Raw genomic sequence first — 26,967 nt, forward strand, 5'->3', positions numbered from 1 at the left:
GACGGAAGCAGGGCCTGCCAGGGCCTCTGGCTGCTGCGGTGTTCCTTTGCTGGTTTTTGTGTGCCACTTGCTTAGGCCTTTGTATTAGAGTGCCAAGCCTCTGCTCCTCAGCATGCCTCTGGGTGTGATGTGTGGTTGTGGGGAACAGCCACAAAAGCTCCTGTGTGCAGGCTTTCTTTACTAGTTTGGGGAGCAGGGAGAGCAGGAAGGGGGAAAGAGTCCAAGTGAGAGCAAAATCTGACTGATTTAGCATGGCAGATGGCTGTGGCTTGGCATGCACATCCAAACCTCGGCGCCGAGAGTAGATGGGTATTTGATGCGTGTTCTGACAATGCTGTAAGGGATAAAGAGTTTTCCCTCTCTGCTACTGGAGCACTCAGACAAGCTGAATTGGTGTCTGGGGGAGCAGGAACTCTGATCCTCCCTTCCTTCACCCCTAACGGCAGCTTCCTTCGTTTTGGGCTGTAGGAGCACGGCGCAGAGCCAGCAGTCTCGTAGTGCCTGGATACGCTGGTGCAGTGGCAGTGACCTGGCACTTTTGGCCTGTGGCACTTTTTCAGACATCAGGCAGGCAGGGCAGACAGGCAGATCCGCCCCTCCCAAGTCTTAAGCTCTGTGTGCTGAGCGTTCCTGTTGTGCTTTTTACCAAAACACGCATGCATGCGGCCTGGTCGGGCAACGGAACAGCGAGGAGCTTGTGTCCGAGACAGCTTCCACTCTCCAGCAGGCCAGAGCCTTAGGGGAGAACTCTGCACATGCTCTCAGTGCCCTGGAGTCTGTGGTCCTGATGCTCTGGTGTCACCAGTGCGGTTTTGAAGGATGTGAACTGCGGTGAGCATCCAGCCCCCAATCTGGGCGGCCAGAGGTAGCTTTTTGTCCTTTTTGGCGAGTGGGCTGAAGTGGCAGAGCCTGGCAGCTGATCCAGGGAGTGCTGAGAGGCAGCCACGTCCCACAGCTGCTGCTGCTGCCGCCCTCCGCAACCTGGGAGAGGCTGTGGGCATAAGACCGGAGGTAGGAATTGGTGCTGAGCAGATGCTTTGCTGGTAGAAAGATGGTCTGCAGGGCCCCCTTTGGAAGCGAGGTGTAGGAAGCTCAAGCCACACTTCTGGATTGAGAGAGAAGGGCACTGGGAATGAGGACGTGTACTGTCCTGCACAGCCCCTAGAAACCAGTTCTCACTTGTGCTCCCCACTATTAGAGTATTATTTCAAAAAGGAGGGAGCTTGGGGCTGGTTTTGCACTTGGGAGTCTTGCAGTTACCTTTGACAGTGCCTTTCTGTCAGCTCTTAATGCCCAGCCTGACATCTCTAGCGAGGAAGACTCCCCGAGCTGTGAGGGCTGAAGGTTTGGAGGCACTGCCCGTCTCATGCCCCCAGTTCTTACTGTGCGTTCCTGCCTCAGGGGCGGCAGTTCGTTAGGCCTCCTCTCTTCGCCCCAAGTACTTCAGAGCCAGCGCTGTACCGAGCACCCTGCAGCACTCTCCTCCACTACCTGGGAGCTGCGGTGGCGCCAATAAATTAATGAGTGTCTGGGATTAATTAGCAATGAGTTGCCTCGACTCGCCTCAGTCTTACTCCCAGTAAAGCCGGATTTACACCTCTCCCTCTTTCCACCCACAGAGGAAAGCAAGGAAGGCGCTCGGGTTTCCCAAGGGTCACAGAAGCAGAGGAGCTGCACTCGTGGGATGTCACGATCTGACCTCGAACAGCTAGCCCAAGGAGAAGAGGACATTGTGGAGGACTTAGCATTCTCCGATGATGACTGAGCCCCCTCCCAGCCACCCCCTCCAAGCTTACCCCTTACAGAGCTGCTGCGTACTGGATCTCCCAGCCTTCAGCACCTGTAGCTGGTTCTCAAAGAGGTGGTAAGAGCTGGGGAGCATGGAGGGTGGGAGGCCAGCCGACGTGCCACCAAGGACTTTCTCAGTGACGCAGCAGAGACGCTACTTGGACTTTCAAAGCTTTTTCTACCAGTTATGTTTTTGGTAACAGTAAAATCGTGGTCGCGTCAAGGCCAGTAAAACTGCGCAGCATAGGTAATAAAAAGCCCTTGTTAAAATCTGCTGCTTTAAATAGCATGGGGTTCGGTTTCAGCTCCTGCTGGAGTGTGAGCGAGCTGACCAAGGGAAGGACAAGTTCTTTTGTCTACGGGTCCTCCTGTCTGTTCAGCCACCCACCCGTGTCGACCCGCGTTTTGCTCTGGGGCCCTCACCAAACCCTCCCGTTTGCCAAGAAGTTCTTAAGGATTGCACAGAGTGTTTCAGAGCTTTGTATCTTCACTGCAGATGGAAGCCTTTATCAGTAACATTAGACACAGCTCAGTCAGTTCAATCAAGCTGGCTGTAAGTACGCTAAAGAAGTTAACTTTAAGTGCGTGCCTTAGGATATAGGGAGGGGGCGGAGACAGGAGGTTGCGCAGGCAGGAAGGAGTAAGAAGAGGCAAAACTAATAACGTAGGAAACATACTTTCATTTTGTGAGGGCTGTTGATTTGCGCGGGATACATTTGCTTAGCGAAAACAAGGGACAAGTCTGAGCCCGTGCTTTGTAACCAACCTATTGTTACCCATAGTGACATAAAATCACCTCTTTCTAGGGCCTGTCCTAGCCGCTGATGGTGGTGAACACCGTTTTGTTCAGTGAGTCCTGAAAACAGTAGTGAGGACTGCAGGCTGTCCTGGGCACTCCGCCTTTCTTTATTACCTCAAAACCACCCACTGCATCACCTGGGCCGCTTCTCGATGCAGCTCGTTATGTGTCTTCCTGTAGGAGTGGTGCTTGTGAGAGGACGTTGTGTAGCTCAAGGTGGGTAAGGGCAATCTGTGATCTGCTGGGAAAACATAAACAGCTTATCTCTTGTGACCACTGTTAGTTTGCAGGACTGGCAGCTAGGAAACATGTTTCTTTGGAAAATAAACTGGAAGTAGAGGGTATTTGCTGAGAGAGGTAGGAAAAATTAAGTATTCTTAGGGCATATCTGACAGAATCACTCCTGAAAATTAACTGTGCCTTTCAAGAGCATTGTTATTTGTTAAAGCAGATTTTTGGAAAAATAGAGGGCCGGGACTAAATACGATCTTTATTCTTCTCTGCCCCCATTCAGTGAGGTCAGTAGCTATCTGTCAGTGCGAGGGGTGGCCAAGCTGCCCGCACAGACGTGTTCATCTCTGCCTTCTGCACTGCCTACGTGTTCCCCTACAGGCATCCTTACTCCTGCACATCACAAGACGACAAGATGCTGTTTTAAAAAACTTTTTTAAAACAACAACCTTTCTCCTTTTATTTTTTTGAAGTTCTATTTTCATGGAGTCAGAAGAACCACAGCTCAGAAACATTGCCTTATTGCAGATAAAAACTCAAATGTACTGTAGCCTGGCTAGCGGTCTCCCTCTCACCCACGTGTCGGTGTACGTAAAGAGGTAATTATGCTCTTCCTGTCCTACACCGAGTGCTGCCCCTTTCCTGCTTCCAGACATCATTACCGCACAGGTAATTACTGCTGTAATACAGTGTTGTGGGGTGCTTGCTGCATTCAGAGTTTGTTATGTCTTTTTGGAGCTTAGAGCAGGAATAGGGATAGAGAGGGTGTCTTTCTCCCAACTGCAGTTACAATAATTACTAGACCTGCCCTTCCTAGCCATGCATCCAAATACTCTTTGTCCCATAAGGGGGAGGACGTAACCTTAGAAATTAGTAATTAAGTTTTATTATTAACATCATCATTATTGTCATGATTATTATCATTTATAGCCCACTCTGAGGGGGCCAAAGCACCTGCTGCTTCATTCGGGGTTTCAGGAGTTCCCTACAGCTGGCAAAGCCTGTGTCTTCAGGCAGGTACATATGGGAGCCTGGGATGTGACTGCAAAGATGAGGACTATAAGAAAAAGGGTTTAACTTACCTTTTCCTCCAAAAGAGAAAGGAGCTTATCAGCCTTTTAGCAGTGTGAACTAACCCTCAGATTGGCTTTTAGGCCAGACCTGTAGCAGCCCCAGTGCACCAAGAGTTACCAACACCAGCGGTAAGGCGTATGGCCCCAGGGTACACACAACGAAAGAAAGGAGACTTCTTGGGTAAAGCAACCACTTGCAAGGAGCTCAGGAAGTTAGGTACCATTTGTAAATTAAGTGTTTTTCTTTTTTATTTAAATTGATTGCTGGAAAGCATTTTATCGTGATGTGATGGATAATGACTTTTTTTTTTTTTTACAATATAAAGAAGCTAATGTACCACCAAGCTATTTTGTAAGAAAAACGGTAGCACGTGCAACGTTTAAACAAAAAAAAAAAGGGGGGAGGGGAGAGAGAGAGAAAAAAGTACCACATGTGATTGTTGTTCACAACTGTACAAGTCACAGGAGGTCGCCCCCAGGAGTTACCATCTCATTCACAGTAGTAAAAACTCTACCCATTGTTTTTAGCCTGAATCCCCCAGCATCCCTCCCCCTCCTCTGGGAACGCACAGGTATCCGTCTCATGGTCCACAGCAGGCCAGAATGTGCAACTACATCCACCTCTGTAACAAGGCTTTAAAAAGAACAAAACCAACCCTACGGACAAAAAAACCCACCCCAAATGTATAAATGAGTCTGTTGTACACGTGAAGGAGGGAGGGGGCCACATTGGAGTGAGGCCTGTGACCCTCCATCCCACCAAAGCACATACTCTTCTTCTTCTTCTCTTTAAAACAAAACATCTAATGGAAAAACAAAACAAAACAAAACCAAACCAAAAACCTCTGCAGGGCTGGAGCACAGGCAGAGTCCATTCTCTGTGTGTGCTGAAAGGGACAACGTGCCAGGGAAGAGCGCAGCCCCTGGGACAGCACCGAGCCGCCTGTGCCGTACCATCCACACTGAAGTAAACATGGACCGGAACTTGCCTTTTTTTTTCTTTTTTTTTTTTTTCTTTTTGTCTGTCTTTGGTATTGTTTTAGAAGTTGCTAGAGATGCATAGACACCTGAATGAGGAACTGAGTACAGTTTCCAGGGAGGAGGAGATATTTGGGAAGGTGGTTGTTTCATTTTTGATGGGTTTTTTTGCTCAGGGGTGTTGAGTACCATTGGGAGGAGCAGGGCCCGTTTCCTTTCCCTGCGTGGAGTCACACTCGAAGTTCCTGAAAGCCATGTTTCTTTGATGGCAAAGAACCGCGTTCGTTCCCTGTCCACGGCTCTCCATCTCAGACTGGTGAGCGAGAAGGGGTGTGAAAGGGAATGGGAATGCTGCTGACATCCTCCAGAATCATTTTCTTTCTCTTCACTTGCGTTGTCTCAGTACATCTTTGGATGGTTTTCTTTCCTTCCCTTTTTACAGTTTTTAAAACTTCTGTGGGTTTGTTTTTTTTCTTTAAAACAAAAAGCAAATGCATCCAAAAAAATTAAAAACCTCCCTTCCTCACTCCTGCTGAGGGAGGCTCTCCTCGTCTCTCAAAATGCATTACCTTCAGTTTCTTCAACTGAGTCTCAGTTCCAGAAGCAATCAAGAGCTGTCCTGCAGTTAAGATGGAGGTTTCGTGGTGTCATTGATCCCAGCAATGATGGAGGGGTTCCCGTTTTCCTGCTTTGGTGAGACGCGGCTGGCGGAGGGCAGGCCACTGCTGAAAGGGGAGGCCACGCTGCCCGTGGAGGACGGCCGGAGATCGGCCGGGGGCAGGTCCCGCTCTGGTGGCCGTAAACCAGGAGGTTGCAGTGGGAAAGCCATGGGGAAGCCTGCCATGTACAGAACTCTGCCCACTCTCTTGGCGACCTATTTAGGGGGGGAAAAAAAAAAAAGGAGGAAATAAATGCAAGGGGGGCAAAAAGGGATGAGAATGTGCACAAACTGTCTTCAGAAATCCATAGAAGCTGCATTTTCATGCAGCAAGCCCAGGTTCTGTACCCCAAAGTGAACTGCAGATAGAAAAGCTACCATTCCCAATCCACAAAAAAACCCCAAGCACGCCCTTGGTGACCTACCAGAGCAGACTAGGGAGGGTTTCCTCCTCTCTCCTTTTTTCTAAAGAACTCTCTGTCCTGCAGCAGTGCTCCCTACCTCTGTTACACTGGGCACTTTGGTGCATGGCACCAAGGTACAGCTGGAGCTGCCAGGTCTACCCTAGCTCATGTCTCAGGCTAAAGATGTGCTGGGACTTGTAGTGCAGGCCCTTTTTCCTGGGATGCGTCTGTCGTCTTTGGCCAGAACGAGACCGAAGGCCTTGCTGAGGTGCGGGCTGAAAGGAAGCGTGCAACCCAAAGCTCAACCAATCCAGCCTCTGAACTAATCCGGTCTCACTGTCTCATCAGGGGACGATGCAAACTTGCAGCCCGTTTACCTGGCTAGATAAGGCTGCGTGGACAACTATGAGAGTGCTCGTCATCTTCTACAGCCCCCAGCTCATCCCCTTCATGAGTGGGACAGGGTGGCGGTGAGCAGCGGTGCCTGGGTCACCTCTGCTACACGAGGCCTGGGGAAGATGGCTGGCTGCGGCTGCCTTCAGGTGAAGGTGCATCGGGTGACGGGGGCTGACCGATTCCTGCCACTTCGGTTATTTCATTAACTACTGGATGGCCAATTTGGTAGAACTCTTCTGCTCTCCTTGTGCTAAGCCAGCCCAGGGTGCTGTACAGGACAGTGCATGATGTCCACTTCTGAGGAGCAAGAATTGCTCTTGGGGGGGCCGAGGGGGGCTGGGACAACAGCACGAGGGAGGAAAAAATCTGGCTACAGGGTGGCTGCTGTTAACTGCACAGGAAACTATAAGCCTGCAGCCTCTCCCTTCTTCTGCAGTACCGAAGAAAACTCTCCTGAAGCAGTTCTCGCCTCCCAGCAAGGGCCAAAGGCCCCACAACTTTCCAGCACCTACACAGCTGTTTCACATTTACGCTTAAACAAAAACACAGGCTTGTGTTCAAACCAGACAACTGCGGCATTATTCAGTTAGCAACATCAGGACTTTGCTCCCCACTTACTCCCCCCCCCCCAAACCATGCCTTATTATAGAACTTTAAACACTATTGATTAAATCGAAGCAGGGTTTTTCTAGTTTCAGCCCATATCTCATATTCCCCCCAGCAAATCCGATCTAAGAATGTCTGTGAGCTATTTGGCGTTCCCTGTTTTTAAGAAACATAAGAGTTTTATTTCCTACTGAATTGACCCACAGGGAACAATTGCCCACAGAACCTTTTTATTAGACCCCTCATAAACAGTGAGGGCTGTAGGGAAAGTAGTAAAGTTGCTCTTATTGTTTTAACATAATGTAACAAATGTATAGCTTGTGGGTTAGGGAAACCATGCCAGAATAGTTACTATCTGTGCAACCCATGTATGTGCACATGCACATTACTGTCATGTAACTATTCGCATGACATAATCCCCTGGGGAACACACTGGAACAGCCTGTTCTTGACATGTGTCAGAAGCCATTTTCCGATCATTAAATGGAAAAAAAAAAGAAGCTAGCGGAGATGTTCTAGATTTGAGTCCAACCAGGGGGAAGTGGAGGCAACTGAAATGGAAGTCCCCATGACCATGACCGCCAGCTAGGGAAGGCAGGGAACAGCAACACAATTTTAGGAATGCAGACCTCGATAGGCAGCAACTTGGGAGCCAAGTCACAGAGGGGGAAAAAAAAGGGTCTTTTGAGAAGGAGAAACATCTCTATAAGGGCACAACAGCAAACTAGTCTGTCGAGGAGGAAATACAGTCCCCTAAAAGAGAGAACTTGACTAAGAAGTTATCAACAGAGGCAAATACAATTTCTACTTCCAGTGTATCAAAACACAAATGAATAGCACAAGCAGGGGGTGGGGGGTGGCACGGCCCATCAGCAAGACCAGTAAGCTATGACTAGCAAGAGATAAAAATGTTACAGAAGTCTATTACTAGCACAGCAGAGAAGGGAAAGAGCTGGTCCATTACTCACTGGGGAGGGAAAATAATCAACAGATGATGCTAAGATGTGTTAAATGCATTTGTGCTTCAAGCCTCACTAAAAAGGAGAACTGGCAAGAGCCGTCTAGTTACAAGGAAAATGAGCAGCAAAAGGACTTGCATCCAGTCTAGAAAAAAGACACAACGGGTTCCTGAGGTAGCTCTACCCAGTTCTTTAGGTACTTTGGGATGACTGTTTTAAGGCTCAACTGATTTGAATCCATCTACCTTGCCTCGCCTGTTTACAGCTTTTCTTTCCTGGCCGGTATTGGTGCGAACAGCCTAACGGTCTTTTCTAGCAGGAGCTGGTCCACTTTAGGAGTTTCCCACTGCATCCCTGTTACTCCCTCCCACCACTTGTCCTGAACTATGTGCTTCTGCCCCTGGACACTGAATACTGTCCGTGTTTTCTTCCTGAAAGAGTTATGTGACTGGCTCCAGATGAGGATGTGGAACATTTTGGAGGACTGATCAAGCGTTCTTGAAACCAGAATTACAAATAAATAAATAAACAATTACTGCTTGATGATAAATTGTATTCGATAAACCAGGTCTCCTGACAGCCCTATTCCAGCTAGGGACAACTTTGAAGCGCGCCACTTGCTACTACATAGGAAATTTTCCTACCTGTGACCTTATCTTCAGTGCAGGTCCGAGTTTCAGCCCCATATTGTTCAGTAAGTGCTCTTCCGTCAGGAGGGGCAGGGTCTCACCATCAATAGCCTGCTCTCGGAATACCTGGAAGAAACCAGAGCACTGGTTAGAAATGCCAGTGACGTATCACCTGATGCGCTCGTCTTGCCATTGTAGAAAAGGTAGACTAAGAGCCTCAGCGATGAAGCAGGCCCATATTAATACACGAGAGGTATATACAGTCCTGTATCCAGAGCTAGGAGCCAACACGTAAAAGGAGACACATGGGGGAATGTGAATTAGGGCTGGTTGGGCCAGTTTAGATAAAGCAGTAATTTTTTTTTTTTTTTTTTTTTTAAAATGTTGGGATGGGGCATGAAGTTCTTCCCCCTGGGGAATGTCCCCAGGTTTAGCAACCAAAACAGCTGACCTAAGAGCAACATTATGAGTAAGCCCAGCTATGGCGTATGATAGTGGATTTGAGAAAGAAGAGTGACATGCCCAGGGGCCCTATCCCAACTCCAAAAAAGGGCAGAAGACATAGGAGAAAAGATAGAAGAATCTCAATTTTGGCAAGTCCTAGGTCACTCACACTTGTGTCGATATTTGGAAAAAGTTGACCCAGTAGACTTCAAAAGTATTTGCAGTCTTCAGTGAGGCATATGCAATTGAGAAGGAGGAACTTGCTTGTTCATGCATTTCCTTCTCGAAGCTGCTAATTTCCAAAACAGTCTCCAGGCAAAATACATAAACAGATCTGCAGGTGAGATGGATTCATGTGCAACACTCCGTTTTGCACTCTTTTGGGTTTTTTTTTCAGTCTCTCTTCCTCCTTTGCCTCTCGTGTATTACAACCATTCCTAGAACGTGCGAGCAGCCTGCAGAATGCAGTCCGTCACGGTGTTTGGTAGTGACTCCCGATAACCCAGAACACCAACGGGGCTCGGGGAGGATGAGCCCTCCCGCCCGGTCTGTTTTAGCACAAGGCCCTTTCTTTTTCCCCAACACTTCTAGCAACACGGACTAATAAATATCGCAGTGCCGTTGTATTGACTGAGGTAGCCAAGCGGTACCACTAATCGTGGCATGGTCCTACTGCGTCAACTGCGCTGGCCTTTCCGGCAGTTCCCATTAACAATACAGCAAGTCTCTTACCCCCCTCCCTGTCAGCTGAGTGACGCAGAGCCGGGTGATGTGCGTACACGTAATCACAGAAATGACAGCAGGGCTAGTACGGTCTTATAAAAATGGCAGTTTCGTATGAACACATTCTAATACACCCAGCCATGCAAAACTATTCCATTTTAACACGTTCTTAAGGACAGAAAAAAACACTTTGTTTTGCCTCTATCTATTTCAAATGACAGGGTCATGCAAGAGTTTTCCACCTGCTATGTACTGTGTTATAAAGGTTAAGGTCTGGATACCTGGTCTTATTGCTCCATTCTTCATATATAGAGCAGGGCTACGCTTACACCAGTCTCCCCTGGGTGTTCATTCTGGACGTACAGGCTCAATACTTCAAGAGTAAACTGCCATCATCTGGTAATTTAGCCAGCAGGTTCCCCTTGGTTCTGCGAGATATGTCGGTCAGGCGCCTGGTTTCTCTTACTAAGCTGCACCTCCACTCCATAGCATTTTTTTCACACCCCAGCTCATACGCTCGGCCAAATGAACTGTCTACGGGGCCTAATCCTGCTGTCTCTCCATGCAGTGGCTTAGGCATAGCGTTATTATTACTAAACACTATAGCAAGGGAGGGGGTTCAATCTACTCTAATTGCTTCTTATTCAGCAGCAGACCGTAGCCCAGAGCCATCCCTTTGGAGAGTGGCAGGGGCTGTTAGAGCCAAGGCAGCTGAGCTGTTGCAAGTGGTTTTTTATTGCTGGACTCCACCAGCAAAGCTGCTCATGACTGCGCCATGTGTTTCTGCTCTTTGACCTAGCAAAACTTACTATACCGATTTCTTTCCCTTCCTCTGAAGCCACTGTGGCTGGGAGCCAAAAGCCTCCCTTCGCTCGGCACTAAACCCCCCCACAAAAAGCCTTCACTTGAGAAAAGCATCGCCCTCGGGTGTCCCACAGGTCTCGATCCACTGCAGGGACAAAGCTGAATATTGTCAAGGGCTGAAATCGGGCACGGCAACTTTTGTTTTTGCTGAAGTTTTCTTGTTTGTCTGAAACATGTTTCTAAATGCGCAGCATACCACCAAACTCTTGCTGGGTTTTCCTGGCAGGAGGAGCCTGCAGACCAGTGCCAGACCTCCCCGGCAGCTGTGGTTTTGGAGAAGAGAACACAGACAGCTCTGCAGTTTAGAGCCACGGAGCTGGGTCGCCCTTGAACACTGGCATTTTCACATAGTAAAAAACCTGTTAAGCATATAACCATAGTGCATAAAAACACATCATCCCTTAAGCCGTGCACCCCCTACATAATGCAACATAGCAAGGCCACGACAGGAGGCTGTTTACAGCAGCTCCCATTATCGTAAAACATTTTGTTCGCAATGCACTGAGAAGATTGCTGAACTTTTGTCTCAGCAAGCTATTGATTTCTTCCCCGCTGGTATACCAGGAGCTGGCATGGAAGGTGTAAATGGATGATCCTTCTGCAAGGTGGTTGCGTTAAAGATTTCTGCACATTTCCTACTGGCCTAATTCAGAAGCTTCCAGGCAACTCTGATCTTCATTCCCCAACGCAGGAATGCGGGCAAACTGCAACACCACCAGTGCAAGAGCACACTGTTTGGGGTGGGGGGTAACAGCGAACGCGAGTAGCTGTATTTTGGTTTTAGAGCCTTTTGCTTGAGCTCTCTTCAACACATACTGCAGCCCACGGCTGTACGCTCCTGAACCCATCACCCGTTCCCCTTATCAGCCCCACTAAACCCATCCTGAACTCCCCTCTACACGCGCAGACCTGCTGCTTCTCACTCCCGTAAACACCCATCCATCCACCATCTTTTTTTAGCCAGCGTCCTTTCCCTCCCTCCCTCCCTCCCTAATCGGAATGGAGGGAGGCCCAGCCACCCCGATCCACTCCCAAGCACAACCCAAATCTCTGTCGTTCCTCTTAGGGATGTTACACGTACCCCCATCTCCGTAACAAGCATTCACTTTCCTAAATACTGCCTCTCGCATGCACGCACAGCTGTTTGCTCCACAGCAGCACTGGTTTTACAGGTGGTTTTAACAAAGCGTGTTGTGATGGGATTAACGTCACGGTTCGGGGGCAAGGAAGGACAGACTTGAGATTGAAAGGACATTATCCCGTCACCTGAGCGAGAAGGGGGAGGTGTGGGGCAATTCCAGGTTTCTGCTTCCCCGTCCCCTCTGGAGGGATGCAAAAGCATGGACCTTGCCCCATGCACGCTACCAAATCGGCATAACCTAAAGGGAATCGCTTCCCTAGAGCCAGATACGCACTCTGCTCTCCTAGCCCATGGCCCCAGCAGAAGCGGGGTGCTGAGCTTTACCTTTCTCAAAATGGCTGGGGGCGGGCATAAGTTCTGGGAGAGGACACTGGCCTAACGCAACTAACGGAGGGAGAGACAGCAAGGGCCAAAGAGGCTGGCGGATTTTTAGAAATCAGATTTCGGCCAGCCTGGATGTCGAAGCACAGCTTTGCGCTCCTGAGCTGTCAGCCAGGGAAGCTCCTCCCTTGAAGTGGCATGTCCAGAAAGCTCGACTCCTGCTCTCCTTCCTTCCTCTCAAGACCTGTTCTCAGCCTAGGACGTCTCTCTGCTGAAAGGCTGGATTGTCCTGAACTTTGGCCCTTTGCCCCTCTATCTCTGCTACTTTCAGTCCCTCCCTTCTAAGCACACTACATCCTCTTTACAAGGCTGTCCCAGGCAGCTCAGTTGGTGCCTTCTCTCAATGGGGCATTTATAATGGACTCTAGCAGATGCGGAAGCCAAAAACACAGGGTTGTTTTTTGTATTGCACCTCACGACCTCACACTGAGCAGCCTTTATGAAGCCCCTAGTACTGATGGATATTTCAACTCTGCTATAACGAGCTTAAAAATCACGGTCACCATCACTCTACAGCGTAAGCGTGGAGGTTACTCTGACACTTGCAGCCCTGCTCTGCCCCGACAATGCTCGGGGTGCAGCAAGAGAACACAGCACCTTCTGCCAGGCCGGCTGGTGCCGCGAGCTGCCCACCCCGATCCAGGGACCGCCTGGCAGCCCGTCCCACAGCACAGCTGCTCCGCACAAAGCCACCGCTGCGTTCAGCTCCGCGACAGAGCACAGGGCAGCTTCTAAAAGCATGCGCCGGACAGCGAGAGATAAGTGACACTAAAAGCCACTAACCATGATCAACCCTGCAACTCAGAGGCTCCCTCCTAACCTTGCCCCTCTCCCGCTGGACTCTTAACTTACTACTATCCACCTGCAAGGCCCATCACACATCTTCTCGGGGTCTTCACTGGCTATTTAGCAATCCACTAGGAAAAAAACCAAAAAGCTTCGGGCCCTGCAGGGCTCTGAGATACACCTCCTCCTACGACAGACAGCACAAGTAAAATAGGCACAGATGGGAGGGAGAGGACAGGGGCTTGCAGGGAGGACGCTCCTCCCGTGATGGTCTTGAGGCTGTTAAAGGAGATTTACCTGAGTGTACTCGGTGCAGCCAGACAAGTTGGACACAAAGCTGCATACGTCCTCCACCGTCCATTTGCTGATGTCTTCCAGCGCAGGGCTTTCCTCACCATCCAGAAACAGACCTCCCATGGTGCCTGGATTGTTTGGAGTTGGGGGGTAGGAAGGAGGGGAGGAGAAAGAAACATAAATCATTAAAATCCCACACGGACAACAACTAGCCTGCAATCTGAATATTTTTCTCTAGCCACACATTCATCTTTAATGACCTGTCAATTAAAGCACTGGGCAGGGTCAATTCATAGGCCTCTTCCTCCTGGAGGTCCCCAGCTTAGAAAGGGGGGTAGGGGAAAGGAAAAATCCTAGCTAATGCATTTCATGTGTTTAATGTTCTTCAGCTGCGGGGAAGAAATGGGGGGAGGGGAGAGAAAAGAAAAAACCCTGAAGGAGTGTTTCTCCACATGCACCGCAAAGCGGAAAACTCTGACTGCCCTGTGGGTTTCTTTCCCCCAACCCTTCTCCTGGCTACGTGCTCCGAATGACAACAGGCTCCAGCACCTCTCCCTGGTGGCCCGCTGCCTTGCTGGAGCGTGAATCGCCGGAGAACGTCTCGCTCTTTCAAAGTGTTCGTTTTCAATCCACCCCAGCCTGAAATACCCATCGGATCGGTCTGCCCCAACACAGCCGCTGCCTCAGGATGCGCTGCCCTCCGCTCCACCGCAGGAGCTGGGCACCTCTCCCGGCCCAGCGTCTGACGGGTGACGGGATGACCCTGCCAGCCCCCGCGACACTCTGAAGATCGCACAGCTCAGTTCAAGCCGATATGTCAATTCTCCGAAACGCAACAGCGGTTCAGGTCCCAGCCCTGTCAGCAGAGACGAAGGTGATGGGTTCCAAAAGGGTGGAAGGAGCCCCCCCGCCGCCCTGCGTCGCCAGCGCCTGACAGCACAGGACGTGCACGCGGGGAGAAGACCGGACTGGAGCCGAGAGAGGAGCTGGAGGAGAGGCACAGAGAATAAGAAATGGCGAGAGAAACGCCAGCCAGGTAACTCGTATCTACTGTGGCATGTAAAAGAAAAAACGCAGAAACAAGTCACGAAGAAACCTAGTTCCAGAAAACGCCACTTCGGGGGGGAAGGAAAAAAAGAAAGAAAAAGGCATTATTAATCTGTGGAACTCACCGCTGCATGATATCATTTAGAGCAAGAGACCAAGAGGACATTTACAGGGATGTGAACATCCATGATTATAGCGGGTAGAGAAAGAGTTTATGAGGGGTATAAACTGTTATGCTTCAGGGCACAAAGCAACAAATTACTAGAAAAAATATTTCTCCCAGGGGTCTATCATGACAAAATTATCTGTTCTGTAGGCTTAAGGTTTTTCCCTGAGGCATTTGATCAGCACTATGGACGCAACCCCTTGCTGTGACTCCTCTGCTCCTGTCCACAGCAGGTCGGATAGCACTTCTGCAAGTAACGACAAGATAAAGTGGGATGCAACAAAATCACGGTGGGGAGCACAAGCCCAGAGGACGAGGAGTGGCCGGTTCCCTGGGGGAACGCACCAGGTCGGAGGCAAGAGGCGCAGAAAGAGCAAACAGCAAAGCCACAGGCCGAGTCTCCACTAGCGAGTTGGCAAAGCCACCAGCACAGCCCAAGGTAACAGGAAAAAGGACAGGATTTAGAGGAAGTTATCGTACCAATAAGATGCTTTTAAACCAACAGCAGTCGGCACAAGCAGCAGTCAGACGCTATGTAATCATTTCCACTACATTTCCGCTCCCAACTTCCTGCTTCCCTTCCCAGCCTCACCCTCCGCACCGTTCCTGTGGCTGCACCGCCACGTCCCGCCGCGCCGCCTGCTCTCGGGGAAGGAGACAGCGGTGCCCTGTCTGCAGCCCCCACCCCCTGCACAGCCATGGGTACGCAAGGGCCATCAGCCTCCTGCGGGGAGAGGGCTGCTCACAAACGCCCCTGGCCGACGGGGACCAGCCCGCGGCTCTGCTGACACGCACGGGCCAGTGCGAACAGACGAGTGCCAACTCCAGTGCCAGGACGTCTTGGCTGGAGCTGTGGGGAGAGACGGGAGCCCTCCAAGGCCTGCTGCCTCTGCCAGCTCTACCTGTCCCTCTCTCCCCCCACGCCTCGGGGACTCGGGCACATCTTTGCAGGCCTCCTTGCCAGTGCTTCTTACCAGCCCAGGACCCTCAGGGCGCGTGCTGTGGACAACAACCAGACCTCTCACCCCCTCTTCACGTCCTTAGCCTCTGCCCCCATCTTTCCTTCTTGCAGGGCCCCCTCCCCTCCGTAAGCACCAGGCTTGCAAGATGCTCTGCTCGCTGCTCCCCGGGACAGCTCCGCTCGGCCGCGACGCACCGAGGGGGGAGAGCTCGCTGCCCCCCGCCTCGCCACCCTGCGCCCCGCTGGAGGCCAGGCAGCTCCTCGCTCTCTTCACACCCCTTCTTCTTCCAGAAAAAGCTTCAAATACTTTTGTGTGTCTGATAACAGCTGCAGAGAAAACGAGCGGCTTTCCTGTGAGCTAAGGCGCCTGTCAGCGCGGGAGGTGGAGGCAGAGGCCGTTGCCAAAGAGCCAGCGAGCACTTTCCTTTCCCTCGCCACCCCCAGCTACCAGACAGACAGACGGACACGAGCCCTCATTCTCATTCCTATTGCATTCCATTTTCCAGAAGACAAACTCACAGCTGCTTATGTTAAAATTCACAAAACACCCAAATGGCTGAGGGCTTTTTTCCCTTTTTTTGCCGTTTCGGGGGAGAGTTTTTCTTCCTCGGGGTGGGGGGTTAATTCGCTTTCTCCTTTTTGGAAGAGCGGCTGCAGCTTGGTAAATAGAGGAAGTGAAATTGTGCTCAATTATTCCAGGCACAGTCAATGCTCAGGCGAGACACCTCCATCTGCAGCCAGAGCAAGCGTCTCTGAGGGGATCTGACTGTAACAGCCAACTGCTTTAAAATTAGGTACTTCCTTATTCCAAAAGCAAGCCAAGGATTGAATTGCAGCAACACAGTGCTTGGGAATGAATTCTCCAGTCACCAGCCAGCCAGACCCATCCTCAGGGTTTAACCTCAGCCTGCACGGAGAGAGGCTGCTCAGTCCCCGCCAGCGACGCGTGCTCCCCAGGTCCCCACCAGCGCGGGCAGAATTTAGCTCAGAAGCTGCATTCACAACTGGCAGGGATGAGGGGGAAGGTGTAAGGCTTCCCTGCGGTCCCTCTCCTGCACGCATGCTTGCAATCCTGGAAGCGCACCGAATGCGGGATCATTTGCGGGGTTACTGACATCGCCAGCAGAGCTGGGCTAGCAACTGCTTCTCCTGCAGAAGCCTCTCTCCTCTGTGGTTTGCTTTCCTTTGTCTCCTCGTGCCCCCAGAAGAACGGAAGGGAGAGGTCAAGATGCACACAGATGCGCACACAGTAAGCCTGCTGTGTCCAAGAGTGAGGGCAAGACAGGCCTGCTGGATGGGAACAAGAAATATTTTCCACGTACCCACACACAGAGAAATACAATATGGCCAAAATAGTTATCTCGGAGAGTTTGTTTTCCCTTCCCATTTATACCAGGGAAACAGGGACTGACTGGTGGAAATATTCTAGGGAGGGGGAAGGTAAATACCAATACTTAGGGTTCTGGCCTATTAGCAATTTCTGTGACACAGAACTTAAAAGCTAGAGGGTGGAAACCTGTTTCCACTGCAGTTAGTGGCAAAACACCCCTGTTCCCTGCAGAAAAACGCAAAATCTCACGGTGACTGCAGAAGAGCTCAGCCCTAGTAGCTCCAAAGAGTGAGTCACCATTCTGTGTACTCAGCACCCTTGAATTCAGGGTTGCGGAGCCTGGTGTTCAGGCGTCCCCCGCTGCCCTCCTGCTCCCACCTCAGCTCTGTCCCCGATCTGAAGTCACCAGATGCAGGAATAACCCCAGGAAGGACTTCTGCAGGAGGACACAACAGCTGCTTACTGGTCCCTCTGGCCTCAGTGTGTATCTAATTTGCAACTAGTACAGGACCAGCCCTCAGCACACTGCATCCAGTCACTGGCCCTTTCTAATTTTGAAGTCCCTGGAGCAGAAGGGCTCCTTCCTCGGGAAGGTACCGCACCGTCTGCTCCATCTCTGTGCACGGCTGCACCCGCTCACCACTGCTCTGGCAGTTTGGAGAATGATAACAAATAGGTGCCAAGTGGCTAGAAGGGACGCACCTTCTATTATAATAATGACATGTCACTGGATCCTGCTGGACTGCGAGGATGCATAAAGGGCAGCATCTATTCCCTGCCAGGCCTCCTCTGTCTTGCTCTATGATAAATGATGGTCCGAGAGACTGGTAATGGATTACAGAGCATTTCACCAGATGGGGCCCAGCGTGTAGGGACTGAAAAGAATCCATCGTCCCAGGCCAGCGTCTTGTAGACAGGTGTCCACGTAAAAGCCCTCACCACCCATGCCGCAATCCATTTATAATTTCCCTCCCTCCTCCTGATATCCAGCTGCTTCAGAAGAGAAGCCAAAGGCTGAACGGGTCAGGGAGAGCAACCTTTCTGGCCATCCCGCTAAGGGAAACCTGCTGCAAATCCAGCAGCCAGGCTGCAACGGGGCTGCCTCTGCCGCACGGAGACACGCGAGTTTTTGCTCCTGGCATCACAGGAGACAATTCAGGTGCCAACCGGGAAGCAGTACGCAAAGCAAACCCACTTGGAAGTCAGCCCACCTACGGGTTTAATCAGTTTTGCTACCACTCTCTAACCCCTCTCCCATCCCGCCCTGTGCACGCACCCCTCCTTCCCGCACACTGGAGAGGGCTCGGGTCACGGAGCGGCACTGGAAGGCTTGCGTTAATTGCTCTCCAGACTACAGATCGATAGAAGGATTTTAGCCTCCTGCACACTCCATCCTTCACCTTTTCCAAAGGACGGGGCTGGAGGAGGGCGGCGGGAGGAGGAGGAGGGGAGCAAGGCTGCTGAAACCTTGACGAGATGAGGTCATCGAGCAGCCGCCAGATCCCCAGAAGGCAGCTCAGGGAATCGACCCAGCTCTGGCTGCCTCATCGATATTCTTCCCAGTAGGGACAGAAAACAGCTCTCTGCCTCCAAAAGAGGAGCCTCCCCTTGCTGAGGACCAGAGGAACTACCTGAAACTCAGTGGTCATTCTCAGCCAGCTGCTTCTCTCTTCTCCCTCCGGCTCTTCCTTTCAGCCTGCCATGTTACCTGCCTCGTTTAGGTCGTGACTTTAAAATACCTGCCTCCAGTGTACAGCATAGCATTGTGCCCACCCAGGCCAAAAGAGCAGTCCTTGTGCAAAAAAAGGATTACGGAAATTATCTGGCACCGGGGGAGAGGCGGGTGCAGTTCTGTCTGTCTGTCTTCAGGTGGACTGTGTTCCCCAAGGGCCAAAGTAACCCATTTTTCACTGACACACGTTACCCCAGCACACCCCACAACCCCCGCAGCATTTGGATCAATATAGCCCTCAATATTTCAGTTGCTGAACACCCAGCTCCCCCATCTACCTCCTGCGCTGCATCGCACAAGATGCGCTGTCTTCCCAAGGCTGTTTCAGGTGAGAGCTTTTGCTATGGAGTTGTACAGTGCCGACGACAACAGGGCCTAAACTCAGCGCTGCTGTCCCGCAAACAGGCAATATGAACAGCCACGACAAAATGTGAAGCGAGCCAAAAGCAAAAGAGCCCTCAGGAAAAGACCTACAGCTCTGAACAGGCTCCACAAAGCAGAAGTGCCTGGAAACTGGGCAGTGAAACACAGCCCTGATCTTCGCCGAGGCCTCAAGACACGATCGTGATAAAAATTCGAAGTGATAATAATAAATGGCCTATTACAGTAACTCGCGCATTGCTGGGGGAGGGAGGAAACCCATCTACAATCCAGCCTCCCTGCAGAGCCTCACACAAGCGATGAGCACCACAGAGCCGTGCGTTTCCCTTTTTAATGGCCGGGAGAAAAAGGCTCCTGCGAGGAAGCCTCAGCAGCCCAAGGCAGCAGGAATATTTATCATGTTGGCCACCTGCCTGTCATAGAAAAATCGCTTCCTCCTTCCTGGTTGGAAGGCAGCTCTAATGAGCGATGGGCAGCCGCGTTCACAACCACGGCAGCTCTTTGCATAGAAAACAGGCAGCCTCAGCAACCCACATGCTATGCCCCCCTTTCTCCCTCCCCTGCGTGGCAGGAGGTCCTACCTCCTGCTAATTGCTCAGCCAAGTAATTAGCTGAGGCAGATTTTGGCTCTTAGCTAGGCTGGTGGGGCTGCCACCCTGCTCTGCCCACCGGAGACCCCTGGGCAGACCAGCTACCAGTGGTTTGAAACCCCACTTTGTCCCACCGGTACTCACTGCTCCCTTCTGCCTCCAGCTGTGCCTGCCTTTGCTGCCCACCGCCATAGCCCAAGGGACTGCGCCGCTGGCGACCAGAGAGCTGGCAACGGCTTCCCTGCCTGCCTGTCCCATCCAACAGGCACCAATCCAGCCACACCAGTGCCTGTGAGACTGAGAACCACACCACAGGCAGGGGAAAGAGCCCATCTACCTCTGCCCTGGCAAAGGGGCACAGCAGTGGTAACTCGGACACGTCCAAGGGCATGGGGCAGCCAAGCTGTGTAAGTCACTGCTGGGGAACTCTCTGACACCCCAAGCCAAAGGTGCTGTCTCACACGCTACCCTGGAAACGTCCCAGATATGACACTCAGCAGGGAGGAAAATGCTGCAGCCTTAATCCTTCACTTCCCTCTCCTCGAACCATGGCAATGCGGAGGGAGAGCATGGGGGAACCAGCCAGCCCCCCTCCAGCCCTGCCCATCCCCAGTGCCACCTGCACCTCTCCCTGCAGAACAGCCCCAGCCCCGCTACCAGCCTGCGGCCTCTGCCCACGCAGGGCAGATCCACGTCACCCTGGGAAGCTCTCCTTCCCTTCCGTTGTCCTGCTCTATCTGGGTGTTTCTCTCCAACCCTCCAATCCCCACTGCTTGGAAAGCACATGAGCACAGCCCAACAGCCTTTACAGCCTTTCGGGCCACCCTTCCAGGTACAATACTTCTGGCCCTTCACTTTGTAGGGCAGCACCTTGCAGCCATTAATAATTCTTGTTGCCTCTCCCTGAAGCCCCCTATATTTTACTGGCATCTGTCCTGAAACACGGCTTCCAAAGAAGGCCCAAGCAATCGCAAGATCCCTCAGTCCATCATATTGTGATCTCCCTTCTCATGTGCTTGGGGCTCACTTTGTCCCTGCTGGCCCTCTTCATGACTCTTGATTTGCTTCATTGCAAATGGAGTCCTTCACACTAAATAAAAGGCAGCGCTTGGTTCCCTGCAGAGAAAAAAGGACTACAACCACACTGCAGAACAGGAAGGGGGAAGAGTCCCGCTTTTAGCACGCTGCAAAACATGTCACTGCCCCAGCCAGTAACTCAGTGACAGGCCCCCGTGCACCCACCTGCATGGAAGTACGGGCTCATCGTGTAAGGGAATCCGAAGGGCAGCGGCTGAGGTGGTGGGATGGAGGCTGGCGGGAGATATTTCACCTCGTTTTTGTTGATGCCTGGGCCAAGCAAATGGCTGGGGGACTCGGCGCTCGAGGAGCTGCAGGGAGCATTTTGGCCAGCAGCCGCTTCACCCAGCTCCTTGGCCCCTTCACAGACTTTGCCCGTCTCTTTGCACTCCTTAAGCTCAGCGGCCGAGCTGCTGCTCTCAGCCTTCAGGCTCTCCGGCTTCTCGTCGCTCACATCTGCGTCGCTCTCAGAGTCCTTCATCTCCTCATCGTTACAGTCTGGCACCCCATCCCGCGCCCGGGGCTCCGCCAGCTCCTTGGCCTCGCTCAGCCCCTGCGGCTCAGCGCGGTGGTGTGCCGATTTCCGGCTGCCCCGCCGGGGCTGCTCCTTGGGCGGCGTGGCGCTGCTGGGGACGCTGGGGTTGAGGGAGAGCAGGGGAGTGTTGTTGTGCCGCAGCACCAGCATGGCGTTCCTCCGGGAGAGCTCCTCCCGCAGCGGGTGGCCCTCGGGGATGTCGTGCACGTTGCGCAGGGCCGGGTGGTCGGGGGGCAAGCCGGGGTGCAGGCTCAGCGGGTCACCAGCCAGTAGCCTTTGCCTGTGGAGATTCTCCAGCTCCTTCTGGCGGATGATCTCGGCCGACATCTCCAACCTAAATTGGGAGAGGCAGAGCGGGAACGTCGGGGGCGGGCTCTGCAAGTAACTTGCTAACCCCCGTGCTGAACCAGAGCTTGCAGGATCAAGATGTCGCCTCCGCACCCGCGCATTGTTTCCTTTGGTCTCACTTGGACACCGCTCTGTCGCCTCTGCGCAGCTCATCCAACACAGCACCCCTCGTTACTCTGCCTGCTGCTAGGACAGGGAAAGACAAATCCAACCCAAGCCCAGGCAGGCTAGCCCCCTACTCTTTACCTTGCCAGGTTTTGCTTTCGTAGCATCTCTTGCTGCCGTGCAAACATCTCTGCTTGTGCCGGCTGCAGGAACCCGTAACCTGGGGACAGGGAGAACAATAATATGGGGTTATTACTCTCAGCATTGACTCTTTGCTAACTCAGGGCCAGCTCCCCAGAGGGCTAACTGAGCAGGAAAGGGCAGCCGAGAGCTGCCTTTCTGTTCTAGAGCCCATCTTCTCCCTCGCTCCCAGGGCAGTGCAGCCTGCTGCTGAAACATGGGACCGGCGAGGCTGGTGGGGATTAAAAGAGAGAGCAGCCAAGGCAACCTGCTCCCACCGCTGCAAAACAAGGGTGAAGGCAGCACAACAGTAACGGGGAAACACAGAAAACGTGTCTGGGCTGTTTGGCCGAAGGACAGTTTGTCACAGGCTGCAAGTCTGCTCTACCCCCTTCCCCTGGCTGACTGCAAGCATTTCCCATGCACTCACCTGGTGTCTGGCACAGAGCCGAAGGCACCCCAAGGAAAGGAGGTCTCAAGTGGGGCCCCAGGGCAATATGGGGTGCATTCTGGGGTGAAAGCAGAGGCGGCGGGTGGGATATCTCCCTGCAGAAATCAGAAAATAAATTCATGTTGAAAACCTGGAGGCTCCCTCCACAGCGCCCAGAGGGCCCTGGCTGAGGAAGAACATCCCTTCTGCAGACGACCTGCATTCTGTACCAGAGGCTGTTCTGAGATAGAAAGATGCCTACTCACCCATATGCAAAACTTTCAAAAGGGAGAGAAAAAAGAAAAGAAGCAGAACCAGAAGGGGAAGAAAGCAGCCAGGACTCCATAGATCCCACATGCTTCCCACCTTGATATGTTTGCTCCTGTGGCCTTTCAGCTGGGCTGTTCAAAGGGGTTTTGGCTGCCCAAGGCTAGCAAAGGCAAGGCTGAAGATGCTGCATCTGCCTGTCCCCTTAGCAAGCTTGGGTTTCTATCTCAACTACCTTACAACTGAAAAGGCATTCCATATTTTGGGAGCTGGAGAGTGGGTTTGGGAAGATTTGAAGGTATCACTGGCATGCCTTGGAAAAAAAAAAAAAAATCACTGTCCTAGCTGGGACGACAGGGGATCTTTAGTTCTGGAGAGAAAAGCTGTAAGCGAGGCAGAGAAAGACACAGACAGGAGAGATGGGGAGAGGGATGTGAGCAGGACGTGCCACGGGGTCAGTGGAAGGGAGTACTGCTGGAGAAGATGCTGGCCAGGATGGGTAGGGCAGATATAAAGGTGGCAAGTAAGCTGGAAGAGGCAGGTTTGAGGGGTGGGGAAGAGGACAATGCCTGGAAGCAAGGCAGGTAGCGCTTGTTTGGGATAGGGCGAGGGGGGGAAGGCAAAAAAAAAAAAAAAAAAGGCAGGAAGGGAATAAGAGCCAAGGTCTCTTCCATTAGTCAAATCTGCCCTGGGAGCCTGCAAGCAAATCTCTGCTTTCCGGCTGCACGTCTCTTAATTCCTTTTGATGGCCACTTACAACATTATTACCTTCACCAGGGCATCTAGAGGCAAAGCCAAGTGCTGTGCCGTTTATTTTCATTTTACAATATCTCCCTATAAAATCTGCTTCAGGAGAGACGGGAGGGCAAGAGAAAGGGAGCAAGAAGGTGCATGTGACTTTGCAACAGCCGGACCATATGAACAACCATGCTCCCCCTTTCAGTGGGGGGATGACGTGCAAGTGGGGGATAAGGTGAGAATCCCAGCCATCCATGCCCCCGTCCCACACAGCTGGGGACGGATTACCACCACGGCTCATGAAAAGCCAGACAAGGACTCTTTGGGGATGAGGTGGGCAAGGAAAGGGTTCTTGTCCTCTCCCTAGATCTTCCCAGTGTAGTTTTATCCTCATTCTATGCAACAGCCACTCCAAAACACTGCCACACATTGATCCACAGCGCAGAACGGGCTGAGATTCTCCTCCAAAATTCCTCCTTCTCCCTACCCCTTGCCCATCTGCCTGTCTCTGCCTCCCCCCTTCCCGTCTGCCTCTACTCCCCTTCTCCCCATCCCCTGGCTGTCTCCGTCTCTCCTTTCCTCCTCCTTCCTCCCCTAGCTCTCCTCTAAACTAATTGCACAGCTCGCTGTGTCTGGAGGAGAGCCACAGATCGATCCGTCGCTGTTGAAATGTTAATGCTAATCGTATAACCGCTCCGCCAGCACCTCGCACTTCAGTGGCAGCTCCAATTAATCTCAGGTAACGCAGCGCGTGACCTTCGGCTCAGAGCCGGGGCAGCAGCCAAGCGATGCTTATGTAATTACACCATGAAGTGTGTAATCACCTGCCCTAATCCCCGAGGCCTCACAATTAGCCGAGGCCTCGGTCGCTGGGCTGCCAAGTGCTTTGCCACCCCGGACAGCCTGCAGATGAATAACGGACAATTAAAGCGGCATGACGGGGGCTAGGAGGTGTCCGTTCGATCGTAATTAGCTGTAATCATGGGGAGACGAGCCTGGCAGACGTGCTGTTCGTTTTATAAGAAGCAATTTAGGAAATCAAGTCGTTTTTAACCATTCCATGGCCAGGCAAGCGGTGGCCATGCCCTCCCTGCCTTTTATAAATGCAGAAAAGGGGATCCTGTACGAGGGATAACAATGCACAGACGCCCCAGGTGCAGGCTGCACACAGAGAGCTCAGAAGGAAATGCTAAAGACAAAGAGAGCTTCTTGATTTTGGCCAAGAAGAGACAATCTGTGCCCAGGAAGCATGCTGTTTGATGGGGATCAGGACTGGGCACTGGGAAATAAAAGGTTCTCGCTTTGGTGGCAGCCCAATGTTTATCAGAGGCTATTTTTATGCTTTAATGTTGCACTACAGGGCCTAACTTTGATCCCTAAGGAATTCACATCTGCTCGAGACCCTGCAGTTCATTCCCTCTGTCCTCTCATCAGAGCTGTGCAGCTTCCCTGCCCTGCGGGGCCAGGGATCAGCTCAGACTTTGGCCTGGCCGGCGAGCGGTGCCCCGGCTGGGGAAGGGGGGTGGCAGGACGAAGCAATTGCTGCGGGACCTGATCGCGCTGCCACGCACCCGGCTGAGCAGAGCAGCCTGCGGTGGCTCGGAAGGGGCTGGAGGTAGTTGTAAGGGGGGTTGTAAGAAACGCATCGGGAGCGACTTCGAACGTGAGAGGTCAGTCGCTGCTTATGTTACACACAGAACGCATGCTGGGGATGAGTCCAAAGGTTTAGAAAATTCAGGGAGACACATTTACATGTGCTGTCATCGTGCCTGCCTGACAGAGCAGACCACACGGAGACTCCAGAGTCGTTCTCTCTGCAACACTGGAGCTCTGCAGCAAACACGTGCATAGGGCAAAGCTGCTGGGTGAGGCCAGACAAACAGGACCAAGCAAAGGTCCCGCCGCTGGACTGTTACACCCTGGAGTCTGGGACCTGAAGTCAGAGAAGGGAGGCTGCATATGGCCAAACAAGAAGGAGTCATTGCACCTCTCCTGCCATCCCCCTAATGCTCAGCATCAGTCCCCAGCAGTAGGTAACTTAGAAAGAAAGCAGGTATGCTCATAAATATTTGGGGGCAAGGGACTCCTCTCCCTGCAGGTAGACGGATACTCCCTAGCTCATGCTGCAGAGCCCCCGAGGAGCAGTGATTCACACCGCCTGCGTTACCACGCAGGACAGACGCTTTCTGCCGTCCCACAAACCCAGCCTCCTGGCAGGGAACCTGTTGGAGCCTGCCACTGCTCCCTTCCAGCCCATCTGCCTGATCCTTGGCATGGAAACCTGGCACAGGAGGGAGGGAGTACGACCAGGTCGTGTCCTGGCACAGAGCTGGGAAGCCCTCCCAGGCTGCCTGGTACAGATACAGCCAACTGCTTCCAAGCAAGCTTGGAAATTAACTGGCAACCCCGGAGTAAAAAGCCCCAGAGACCTTAACAAAGGCTACTGTGCTTTTAGACAGACGTGCACCAAAACGCAAATCCTTGCATCCTTTCTCAAGTACATATCAGCCTTCAACCCCCCCATTAATTTCCTTCTTCCTCTTCTTCCACCTCTCAGAGTAAGGGCTGAATTACAGTTCCATACTCTGAGAATGTGAATTTAGCCCTTGGCAATTACATCTGATAAGCCTTGTCCTTACCTTGCAGAGAGCGATTCTGGGTTACTGCATATTCCTTCCTCCACCCCCCCTTTTTTTTTTCCCCCTAATATGCCAGCTGGAGGCTTGTGAGCAGGGTATTAGGGGATTTGCACTGCATGCTGCTAAATTTGATATGTCCTTTAACAGGAGACAAATGGTTCACAAGGCTTAAAAAGTATCGACTTTTCTTTAACAATAAGCACTAATGGCCTTCAAATAATCAATATTTAAAGTCATTATGGGGTTACACATTATACTGTTAAAACCAAGCCTTTCACTTTAACCCCATCGTATCCTCCCAAGGATAGAGCAGTGCTCCCCCCGACTCACTCCAAGCTCAAAAGGAAGGCTCGGAGCACAGGCTGTGACTGGAGATGTGAGAGGGTCAGGAAATGCAGATTGAAACCGGCAAGGCATGGAAATAAATTTAGAACGGATGGAAGAGGGGGGAAAAAAAGAAGGCATGAAAGCTCTGCTTTCTTCTGCTTTGCATTTGATAGGAAGAGACACTTTAAACCTGAGGTAATAGGCAAGCAGCACACAGCTCCTTGCTGGTTCGCCATCCGCAGACGCTGTCTGTGCCAGGAAGGGAAAATAAATAAAATGAAAGGGCTTTCTAAAAATGGTGTTTGGGATTTCCAGGCAGAAAGAGACATGTACTGGCACTGCCCTTCTAGGGCAGCAACGAGGCCTGGACACAGAGAGGGTCTGGCTTATGCTGCCAGGGGAAATCGCTCCCTCAAAATCCAAACTGGTGCTAAAACCAAATTAGTTAAATCAGGTCAAGCTCTTTGGCCTTTGCTCTGCATAACATTCGGCCAGCTGGGATCTGGTGAGGAATCCCCTCAGTGCAAAAATCAGAGAAAGAGGGATATAGCATTCAGAGCAGAGAGGAGGATGTGAGGCTGGGATAGGTAAAAGACGGAGAATGTGTCCAGAGAGGACAGAACGTGCCCAAGGAGCACAGGAGTGAAAAGGAAAGCCTCCGCAATGGAGGAGAGAGGAATTAAGTGGTGAAAGAAAAAGTGGTAGCAACAGCAGATGGAAAGAACCCAATCCAAAAATCCTTGCTGGGGTATTTCAGGCACATCTTTGCTCAGAGAAAGGCCTCTGGCTGATGCACAATGTTTGTCAGCTTACTGCAACGGAAGGGCAACGAGTGCATCTTTGAGACTGTGCGGCTCCCACTCCCAGAACACTCTAGCCAAAGGGCTCAGCTTCCCAGGACCACAGCAGATCAGGATGCTGATGGCATCTCACGCAGGCAGTATTTCTTGCTCCTCACCC

At 51.9% G+C, this 26,967-nt stretch overlaps 2 protein-coding genes across 14 annotated transcripts in view; one reads left to right on the forward strand and one right to left on the reverse strand.

Moving 5' to 3' along the window:
• NOC2L (NOC2 like nucleolar associated transcriptional repressor) overlaps positions 1-8,436 on the forward strand; it is a 59,042-nt gene extending 50,606 nt beyond the window's left edge. For 2 of the 13 annotated variants that reach the window (XM_075172403.1, XM_075172405.1), the window contains one exon: positions 1,620-8,436. In XM_075172403.1, the coding sequence (XP_075028504.1) occupies positions 1,620-1,765 (146 nt within the window). In that variant the 3' untranslated portion in view covers positions 1,766-8,436. Of the gene's footprint in view, positions 1-724; positions 1,598-1,619 lie in introns of those variants that run through there. The other 11 variants (XR_012677056.1, XR_012677057.1, XR_012677054.1 and 8 more) reach the window with 11 other exon arrangements.
• Positions 4,149-26,967, reverse strand: part of SAMD11 (sterile alpha motif domain containing 11) — a 126,960-nt gene continuing 104,141 nt past the window's right edge. The window contains exons 10-15 of the mRNA XM_075172401.1: positions 22,037-22,152; positions 21,568-21,646; positions 20,604-21,307; positions 13,158-13,282; positions 8,537-8,647; positions 4,149-5,743 (exon numbers count right to left, since the gene is read on the reverse strand). Of these exons, the coding sequence (XP_075028502.1) occupies positions 5,495-5,743; positions 8,537-8,647; positions 13,158-13,282; positions 20,604-21,307; positions 21,568-21,646; positions 22,037-22,152 (1,384 nt within the window). The 3' untranslated portion in view covers positions 4,149-5,494. The remainder of the gene's footprint in view (positions 5,744-8,536; positions 8,648-13,157; positions 13,283-20,603; positions 21,308-21,567; positions 21,647-22,036; positions 22,153-26,967) is intronic.

This window comes from Calonectris borealis, chromosome 23 (assembly GCF_964195595.1).
Source record: "Calonectris borealis chromosome 23, bCalBor7.hap1.2, whole genome shotgun sequence".
Taxonomy (NCBI): domain Eukaryota; kingdom Metazoa; phylum Chordata; class Aves; order Procellariiformes; family Procellariidae; genus Calonectris; species Calonectris borealis.